This window comes from Coloeus monedula (assembly GCF_965178545.1).
Source record: "Coloeus monedula genome assembly, chromosome: 2".
NCBI classification, from domain to species: domain Eukaryota; kingdom Metazoa; phylum Chordata; class Aves; order Passeriformes; family Corvidae; genus Coloeus; species Coloeus monedula.
Genome location: NC_138782.1, coordinates 31,334,706 through 31,344,912, shown reverse-complemented (window position 1 = coordinate 31,344,912; position 10,207 = coordinate 31,334,706). Strand labels below are relative to the sequence as shown.

At 44.7% G+C, this 10,207-nt stretch overlaps 2 protein-coding genes across 3 annotated transcripts in view; one reads left to right on the top strand and one right to left on the bottom strand.

Moving 5' to 3' along the window:
- Positions 1-3,951: 3,951 nt before the first annotated feature.
- Positions 3,952-10,174, top strand: MRPL33 (mitochondrial ribosomal protein L33). The gene is made up of 4 exons (XM_082303126.1): positions 3,952-4,008; positions 4,879-4,897; positions 7,529-7,635; positions 9,772-10,174. The coding sequence occupies exons 1-4, from the start codon at positions 3,987-3,989 to the stop codon at positions 9,819-9,821; spliced, it is 198 nt and encodes a 65-aa protein (XP_082159252.1). The 5' UTR covers positions 3,952-3,986; the 3' UTR covers positions 9,822-10,174.
- RBKS (ribokinase) overlaps positions 7,651-10,207 on the bottom strand; it is a 74,121-nt gene continuing 71,564 nt past the window's right edge. For both annotated transcript variants that reach the window (XM_082303123.1, XM_082303124.1), the window contains exon 9: positions 7,651-8,814. In XM_082303123.1, the coding sequence (XP_082159249.1) occupies positions 8,662-8,814 (153 nt within the window). In that variant the 3' untranslated portion in view covers positions 7,651-8,661. The remainder of the gene's footprint in view (positions 8,815-10,207) is intronic.

Here is a 10,207-nt window from a genome sequence, read left to right as displayed (position 1 = left end):
TTTCAGTCACTTGTTTACAAGGTGTTTTGATTTGCAGCTGTTTGACTGTGGCATTTCAAGAGGGGGCGGTTTGAAAGGATGTTGTTACTTTGGATGCCGGGATTGGGAAATGGGTATTGAAAAATCACACAAGAAACAGGCGAGTGCTGTCTTTGTTCTTCCCCCCTTACATACGAATGACGTCGGTGCTGGGGAAAGGAGCTCCAGAACAGATCCAGAGACCAATGCTCTGGAAGGAATAAGCAGGGTACAGGTAAATCTCTGAAAACAGAGCTGTGCCCTAACCACACCAGAGTGCCCCACATCTGATCTAGGGGGACTAAGTTCTGGAGGTAAGAAGAGAACTGTCCAAACCCATTGTTTTTCCACATTTTCTAACAAGATTATCAGCAAATAAATTGATACTGTGTCATGGACACACCTAAGAATTAGGCTAAAGGCCATTACTAGCTCACTTCAAACAGACCAGCAGCTGAAATGGATTTAGTCACTAGCTCAAAGTGATTTAGCACTTCAGATGGCTCTTTCCATAATTCCCGCTCTCCTGACCTGAACAGTTCCTCTTTCAGAACTGCATTAAGCTAATGCCCATTTTCTTCTGGGCCCTATTGGGATAATGGATTCAGATATGCAGAAAGAATGTAAAAATCCATCTGTTATCTGGGATGAGTGATTTGCACAATAGTGCCCATGAGTGTTTGTTTAACACTGCGGACAGCAAAACACTGCTAAGTGGTAACACGCTGAGAAAGGGAAAGCAAGAAGGGAGGAGAAACTACCCTGGCTGTTTAAAAGCTATGTCCACCAATCTGTCTGCATTTTTTTGGCTTAGTTAGCTGTTTGCCTGTCTTTTGTGGGAAACCAGGAAGGACACGTGGAGCTTTTCCCAGGCTTCAGTGTTATTCTCTTGTTTCCAGCACTGGATTTTGTATGCATTAATTACAGTAACTCACGTAGAAGGTCTAGTGCCAAGAGGATATTTACCTTGCAAACATTTCATCTGCTACCCCCCTCTCCCCTTCTGTGACTTTTTTGAGCGATGAGTGACTGGAGGTGCCGCGTGCACTTGAAGAAGCATCGCCCTTGCCAACCTCAGACACCAGCCCTTTGCCTGCTCAGAATGTGCCAGAAACCTGGCTGCACTTTCTTGGCAGGGAGCAGCCATCTCCTCACTTCCTGGAGGTGAAGGAGGGCTCAACCTAGAATATAAAGCATAAAAATGGAAGAAATCAGTTAGATTATACCATGACAAATTTTTGTTTTTCTAGCGACATAAAAACCCACCCTATGTTTGATTCTGAGTGACATTGATCAGTTTGGCACAAGCATCATCTCTGCTGGAGTCATGAGTGACTTCTCTTTAAGCAAGTACCAGAATTATCCAGGCTGGCATTACAGTTCATCACACTCTTTGCTTTCTTTAGGCAAAGTTGAAGGAAAAATCTGCATTTGCACTGCACATGCCTTCGAAGATCTCAAAGAACATGACTTATCCTAGCCCACATGCCAAACCTGAATCGGAGCCAGGGTCAGAAATTCTCTCTCTCTCTCCTTTCCTCCAGCCAGGATAACTTTTCCTCAAGGTCAGCAATGACTGTTGCCAGCAGGGGCATGCGACACTGTCAACACCTTGCCACACACACCAGCTTCAGACTCCCTGGGTTTTACCCATAGCTATTGAAAACTGTCTACAGAAGAGGCTGCTAAAAAGGAAGTTGAAGACTGTCGAAGTCTATTCTAATCCACAGTGTCTATATTTATGCAGCCCTTGTCACAGCAGAGCAGAGAAAATGTCACTGGAACAGTTTTCTTTTTGCCAACAGGCAAGAGGTTTAAAAAGAGACAGTAACCTCTATTTGATGATATATTTCTACAAATGTTTAACTTGCTATTTAATTTAGAAATCATCTTTAATGTTGATTTATATTCCTGGCAGTGAAGTCAGGAGGTTGGCAATCCTATTCCTTTTCAGTCTGTGCTCTGACTGAGGCAATAACGCAGATCAAAGAGAAGGAGTCTTACAGCACTCACATTTTATCATCTTGAATGTTTTCAAGTTCTCACTCTGATATTCATGGGCAGATTATGTAACTACTAGATTTATATTTCTGAAGGCCACATAGTAAAGACTGAAATGTTGTATCCTTAAGAGGAAGTATTTGGAAATAATTGAATTGAATCAAGGAACAACATCTCAAGTAAACACTTGACACAAGCAGCAATGCTTTCCTGGAGATGTTGTTTTGTGCCAGTGTTTTATTGGGTCAGCCATTTGTTTTCATGCCATAGAATATAAAATCAACTGCATGTTATTATACATTCTAAGTCTTGTTTTTCATCTAAATATGTCAAGCTGACATTTTTATTACCTTAGTAATTGCTAAATATTCAAGGATTTGAATTCCATCAATAACAGTTAACCTAACTGATGGAAGTAGAGCAAGCCACAGACCTTCTGTGAATTTTTTAGAGGATAATATATTACAATTCAGTATCTAAGGGGTCAGAGGAATATGAAGACATGCCTTGGTGCCTGTTTTGAGCCTCCCTGCCCATGGCTTTTGTACAGTATCTCATGAACACTGATAGGTTTAGTTGCCTAATGACTTGGGGACTTTGACACCATAGCAGCACCTCCTTTTTTGTAAAAAAGAAAGGCAGGCAGAGGTTAGTAGATCATAGCATTATCAGGGTTGGAAGAGACCTTTAAGATTATCTAGTCCGTCAACCCAGCACCATCACTGTGACCCCTAAATCACTAAATCATCTCCCTGCACCAGTTCCAGACACCTCTTAAACACCTCCAGGAATGGTGACTCCATCATGCCGCTGGGCAACTTATTCCAAAGCCTAAAATGCATTGAAGGATGAGAGAACAGATTGAGAGCAGCCCTGAGGAGAAGGACTTGGGGGTGTTGGTTGATGAGAAGCTCAATGTGACCCATCCATGTGCAGGTTGGCTGGGGCTCTGAGCAACTTGGTTTAGTGGGAAGTGTCCCTGCCCACGGTAGGGAGTTGGGATGAGATGATCTTTAAGGTCCCTTCTAACCCAAAGTGCTGTATGATTCCATGCAGTGGGGCAGAACTGAGACGTTCTGCCAGCCAGGGGGCACAGGCTGGGGGGCCATCACAGCTGGGCATGTCCCTGTCTGCACTGGCCCTGCTGCCGTGAGCGAGTGCCAGACACATGGATGGGTTGTTGGCACGTGCCTGGATAGGCCTGCATGGGGAGATCACAGAATCACAGAACTGTTAGGGATGGAAAGGACCTCTGGAAATCATTTAGTCCAACCCCCCTGCCAAGGCAGGGTCACCTAGAGCAGATCACTCAGGAATGCACCCAGCTGGGCTTTAAATGTCTCCAGAGAGGGAGACTCCACAACGTCTGGGCAGCTTGTTCCAGTGCTCTGACACACTCAATGTAAAGAAATTCTTCCTCATGTTGAGGTGGAACTTCTTGTGTTTTAGTTTATGGCCACTGCTCCTTGTCCTGTCACTAGGCACCATCCTCTCGGCACCCACCTTTGAGTATTTACATGCACTAGTGAGATCCCCTCTCAGTTTTCTCTTCTCTAGATTAAACAGGCCCAGCTCCCTCAGCCTTTCCTTGTAAGAGATGTTCCAGCCCCTTTGTTGCCCTCCACTGGATACTGTCCAACAGCTCCATGTCTCTTCTGTAGTGAGGAGCACAGAACTGGACACAGCACTCCACATGTGGCCTCCCGAGGGCTGAGCGGAGGGGCAGGACCACCTCCCTCGACCTGCTGGCCACAGGTTGTGCTGGATGCAGCCCAGGCTACTGCTGTCCCTTCTGGCCGCCAGAACAGCATTCGGGATCCCCCAGGCCTGGCCCCCCGGCACTGGCACGGGCACGGCAGCGCCGGCGGCCCCGCCCCCGGGCAGCCCGGCCCTGCCCGCCGGCCCCGCGCCCCGGACGCGGTTGTGGCGGCGGAAGGGGCGGGGCGGGCGGCTGCGGGCCCGGCGCGATGTTCCTGACGGCGGCGGCCCGTGAGTGGCGCGGGCGCGGCGGGGCCGGGCGGCGGCGGCGGCCGCGGGGGCGGCTGTGGGGGCGGGTGCACGGGCGCGCGCCCCGGCGGCGGCGCGACCTTCCCGGCCCTTCCCGGCCCTTCCCCGCCCTTCCCCTCCTTCGGCCGCGGGGCCTCCCGGCGTGCCCCGGAGGAAGCTCAGGGTGACCTCAGCAAGACTTGCGCAGACACAATATAGATGAGCTTTCTTTTTTTTTTTTTAGTGGGGTTTTGCATTTGTGCTGCAGAGGTATGATTACTTTAAATTCAGTGAGCTGACAGAAAAAGAATTCAGCCTGTTTCATGCTATGCTGCGGGTGAGAGCAGGGAACCCAAAAGCAGCCTCGTGGGAAGGTCGGGCTCGGCTGAGAAGGGCTCCCCGCTCTGCGCCTGTGGCCATGCAAACCCCTGTGTTGGCACCAGAGCAGGAGCCGAAGCAGGAGTGGGTGGAAACAAGTCGGGGAGACTGGGACTGCAGTTTGCACCAGCAGTGCTGCTCACACCTGTCTTAACTTCACATTCACCCAGAGAATTCATACTCAGCACTGAAGCTGAAAACTCACTGAGAACATCTGGAGGCTGCAGCAAGTGCAGCCTGTCACGCTGGGCACTGCATTTGCACAGACACTTACAAAGGTGCTATGATGGCAGAAAGAGCAGGGAACTGACAGCACTTGCAAGAATGAGTGATGCTTTATCGTGACAGTAAATCTCTTTGCACTGTCTCTCTGGGGCTTTAGCAAAGTCAGGCAGTGGAAAACACTTAATCTTTATTTACTGCATAAAAGGAAACAAGATAAAATGTTAACTGTTTCTTCTGTTTTTCTCTTCTTCATGTGGCAAAAATCCCCAGTGGCCAAGAGCAAATCTAAGTAAGTGATGTTTTCCTCACCAGTTTTTGATTGCTGGTACGTTATATCTTTGCAAAATGTTAAGCTTCTCTAGATCTTTTTAATATACCCGAGAGAATTGCGGTCCTTGAGTCTAGCTGCCTCCTCTCACGCATTCTGTATGTGTGTCTTCTCACAGGTAAGTACAGAATGGTGGGAAACTCTCCCATGGGTTCATGGGTAGCAAAGGCAGGTTTTGTCCTATGGGCTGTCACACTGAGCTCAGCTGTAATCTCCAAAGCGCCCTGCACAGGGGGAGGCACACCTCTGTGTTCTGTGATTAGAGGCTGTAAACGATCCACATACTCTTCCTGTTGTTCACTTGTCATACCTTTTTAGCTGAGAAGAGTAAACTGAGGTACAGCGTGGATCTTTGTTGTCTGTGGCGTGGACTTTGGGCAGGTGCTCTGAAGCTTTCCCATAGCCAGAGTGCAGAACACTTCCTCAGTTTAGCACATTCCTGTGTTTATATGTGAGGAGTGGACAGGGTGCAGTTAGGGCTCTGGGCATCTTAGCTTGCTCTGTAGTCCAGCTCAGCAGAGATGTTCGTGGGCTCTGGAAGAAAATTAGTCATAGTCCTCTGACCTGTAAAGAAAGCTGATGGTGTGTTAAGGGTTGGAAAGGAGGAATATGTACTTTGAGCACACCAGTACTCTTACAGTGTGGGCACAAGGAGACAAGATCATGTTGAGAAACTGACTTGGATCCAAAATGCTGTTTGTAAGAAAATTAGCTAGACAAATCCAAGAGGCTAAACTGGTACATTTATGTGAACACATTCCTGTCTTCCCATTCCCAGAAGTTGCATTCTGTGTGAGTGTATTATATTTGGTACCCCACAGGCCCGGGATCTTTGGTACATTTTCTGTATTTTGGTTTTTTTTAAGATTCTGCCCCCTATAGAGCCAGTACCAGCCTCTTGCCACATTTGAGCACATTCTTCAGTTACAGAATTTCTGCACAATTGTCAGGCTTTTAAATTAAGAAAGCGCTTCCCAAGTATGTGCCTGACAGAGAGCAGTTTGACACTCATCATTCTACTGTTATCTGTTCATAAAAACAAACAGAGCAAAGCGGGAGATTTCTGCAAGGGGAAAAAGTAGCTTTTTTAAAATGGTGTTACTAATGTTAATGTAGGGATTCCTACCACACGCTCCATTTTATTTCATTTTATTTCATTTTATTTCATTTCATTTCATTTCATTTCATTTCATTTCATTTCATTTCATTCTGGTTTTTATCCCGATGTTTCTTTCTCTGTTCTTTTACAGTCCCATATGCACTTCAGCAATATGTTCTTATATTATTTATCCTTCTCTACCCCCCTTGGGTTTCTTCCTGTGCCCCAACAGCTTTCCAGTCTTGTTTTCTGCCTCTGCTCCTTCTTCCATTTCTTCACAGGGGAGTAATTCTTTTTAACAAGGTGTATTGTTCAGAATAGGCTTGGCCTCAAATGTGTGCTGCACAAGAATTTCAAGGCCTGGTCACACTGATGCCACTGATTCCCCCAGAAAGGGGAAATTGCACAGAGGCTTTGAGGAAGTGAGTGAGGTATAGGGAAAGGAGTCTTTGTGGTTACTGGTACTTCACAGCACACCTGCAGTAGTGTACAGGAGAGGGATAATCCCAAGAATATACTTGGTCAGTTGTCTGCAGGAATCCAGTGTCTTTATTTTGAACTCAAATTCGATTGCAAAGCTGAAAAGGAAGAGCTTAAGGAAGTACACTGGTCAGAGCTGCACAAGTGAGGAAGAATGGGTTAATTTTGACAGACCATTTTGTGTTAGAAACAGGAAAATAAACGCAAATGAAAAGTGAACTGAATGCCCGCATGCAGAGATGTATCCATTTCTTCATTGAAATGGAAGAGAAAGACGTAATTTACAGACTGGTTAAAGGGTTTAACATTTCTTTTGAAACTTCAGAAGATGCTCTCTGTCTAGGAAGTTGCTTGGATCTTGGCATACTTCCAGACTGGGGGCTTGGAGCAGCTTCCTCAGTCTCCTGCTCCCAGGACACCACAGTTGCTGCCAGCCTGCCCCGCAAACCGAGAGCCCTCCAGTAGGGAAGGGGGTTCCCGTGGCTGGGTTAACATCAAGCTCTGTATCTCTAGCAGGGCGGATGGTGCCAAGGGGTTCTGCTTCCCTTTTGCATGGCTCTTGTGCCAGCCTATCTGCTTAGGTTCCTCTCTGCATGAGGAAGTGATAGTCTGCGATACAGTGTTATCTACAGCCTGAACATCTTTAATGACCATCATCCTTCCTCTCTTGCCATTAGCTTTTAAGCCATAGTGACTCAATCATATGCTGATTTTCCTCATTTCTTTTTTTCTTGTTTTTATTCCTCCTACCTCACTTTTCTCTAGGCTTGTATCTTGTTGAGGAATTACTTACTTAAGCTTGATGCTGGAGCTTATGGTTTAGTGTTTGTCTGTGTTAAAAGTTAAGCATACAGAGTTTTCATACTCCCATCACTGAAGTTGAAATTAAGTGTCTTATGTGACTGTACCAAACTGTGTATGCTGAAAGCTTGTCCATTGGCCAGTGCCCTGGCAGATGTGGGCCCTTGCTAAATGCCTGTGCACTGACACAGAGACGTCCCTTGTGACTTTAGATACATTCTGGTGAGGATGAAGAGCGCTGCGGAGACAGGCTACTGTTTCAACATCAGGAGACTCCGACTGCAGGAAAAACTGGTCTTACTGAGATACGATCCCATCGGTAAGAACTTGGGGAAGAAGTCAGCATGCTTTGTATAAGCTTCTCTGACTCGGGGGGGGGAAAAGATTTGAATGCAACAGGATTTTTCCCATCTAAGCAGAATATGTCATAACATGTTTCTTACTCAAATGACTGTATTGTTGCTGTTCTTCATGACATTCCAGTGGGAAGTAAATGTTACCCTCATTTTACAGATTGTGGCAGTGAAACAAAGCAATAACTTGCCTGACACATCAGAGACTTTGATGACAGCCATGCCACATGTCACTGGCGAAGTCAAGTGACACAGGAGTTCTTTCATTCTGTTTCTTTGTGTGGTTTGCTAGACTGTGCTACCTCCAACAAGCAGGCACAAAGTACACATCAACAGAAGTGTTCTGTTCAGCTGCCGTGGGAGCTCTAGACCAGAAATTTTAACCATCTCTTACAAAATGGACTTTTTCTTCTAAAGAAATAGGCACAAATTCTTCCCGTTCCACAAATGATTATCACTCTCCAGATGACAGTTAGTGGATTCTTTTATGTTCCCCTGGTCCTTGCAGATATTCTCAGTTTAAGAATCTGATTTGTTGGACAGGTTATAGCACTTGCCAAACTGCCTTTTGCTCACCCAGCTTTTTGAAAGGTGACTAAGGGTTCAAGTTTCTGTAGTTAACATTAAAAAGCTGAATTTAATATTAAAAAGCTTAATTTGGGTAAACTTAGAATTTAAACCAAACTATGTCAGAAATAACATGGTGGAGCTAATGCAAAAAAGGCTTATTTAAAGTTACAGAATATAAGAAATTTATTAAGCAGCTCTAAGTACATAATGCATGGACAGTAGTCATAGGACTCAAGCTTTTTTTTTCTTAAAATTTTATATTCTTGTTAGAGGACTACCTTTTCATTCTCAGAGCTAACAGTACAGGAGCTCTGAGAGGTGAGAGAAACCACCAGAGAAGCAATATGCTGTCATCAAAGGTGACAGAGGCTGTGGCTTTCTTTTTGAATTCCACACAGAAAGGGAATCAGAGATCTCTGGGACTATTTTCTTGAATAAGAAAAATAAATTATTGCATTGAAACATCGTGCAGAGTGATCCTCCAGAAGCTTTGGAACTTTTAGGGAAGTGAAGAAAGAGAAGAACTCAGACAGAACACGTAGTAGGTTGCCGAAGAAAGCTCTGATCTTTGTAGCCTGTAGTAGAACACAAGTGAGAAATTGATGTGAGAAAGTGTTGCATGTGTGAAGGGAAGTAAATTTGAGTCTAGATAACAACTCACATCAGGAATATGTTAGGAAGCATTTTCACTTGGCATGTGTTTTCACCTTATGTTTTGTACTTCTCAGAAACCTGGGACGTCCGCAGAATGAAGCTTTTTAGTGAAGTAGTGGCAGGCTTGCCCAAGTTTCACTACCTCCCAACTGCAGCAACAGAATCTGTAGTATCTGCAGTATTTCTTAAAACGAAACTTTTATGTGGAAGAAGAGATTTTGTTGTTGTGTGGATTGCTCTTGCGTAGCTTTCAATGGAATTCATGTAATGAAATTCAACCAAACAGTGTTGATTTTCAAATGGCATTGTAAAGTTTTGCTTTATTTTGTAATTTTTGGGTTTTATTAATGTACTGACTATGCTTAACCTGTAGTGACTTTGCAAACACCTGCATCAGGCGTTGTGGACAGGGCCAGTTTGTGCCTTGTTGAGAGATCCACAGGACAACTGGTTAACTTCTCAGTCAGCCTGTGAGGCTGACTAGATCCAGCTCATCATCTGTAGTTGTTTGGGCTCTGCAGTTGAAGAGTAGTAAAAAGCAGAAAGAACCTATTTTTGTCCCTACATCGAGCAGCTGTGACTCAGAATAGTCACACAGAGCAGCTGTTGAATGTTTTCAGTCACTTGCATCCTGATACTTATTCTCACAGAGGTAAAGTGGACATCTTAGGAACTAAAAATTACATGTGGTAAAGTGAAAGCACCACTAAACTCCTTCAAGAGTTGGTTAACAACAGTGCTGTGCCAGTCAGTTGCTCCACACTCATTTAAGCAGTGAAGGCAGCCAGGAGAAAAGGAACGTGGGCTGGCTGAATTGAATTTTAACACTTCAGGCTTCTTAACGGATTCTTTTTTCTCTTTTTTTTTTTCCCCTGTAGCAAAACAACGTGTCCTCTTCACAGAGAAGAGAAAAATCCGCTCTGTGTGAACAATGACTGGACTTGATTTATACATGAGGAGAGGATGGTCTGGGGGGAGGACAGGGTGAACACTGATTCAGAAATCCAGCAACATGGGCTGAAAAGAGAGGAAATGAACTGGGATCACCGTCTCCTGTGATTTGAAGGCCATTGTGAATAAAACAATGTAGAGAGAGATGTCTGGACATAGATCATCACAGTAACATTTATTTATCTTTTGAGTTATTTTTACAGTGCTCAATTTAAAAAAATTAAATAGCAAATCCCATTGTCTGTGTTTTCTATTGTGAAAGAGGCTGTAATCTTCAAAGGAACTATTGTTTTATAAAGCAATAAAAATTAACATTTTCCACAGCAGGAATTCAATGGCAGGATTGCAAGTTTTTCTAACCTA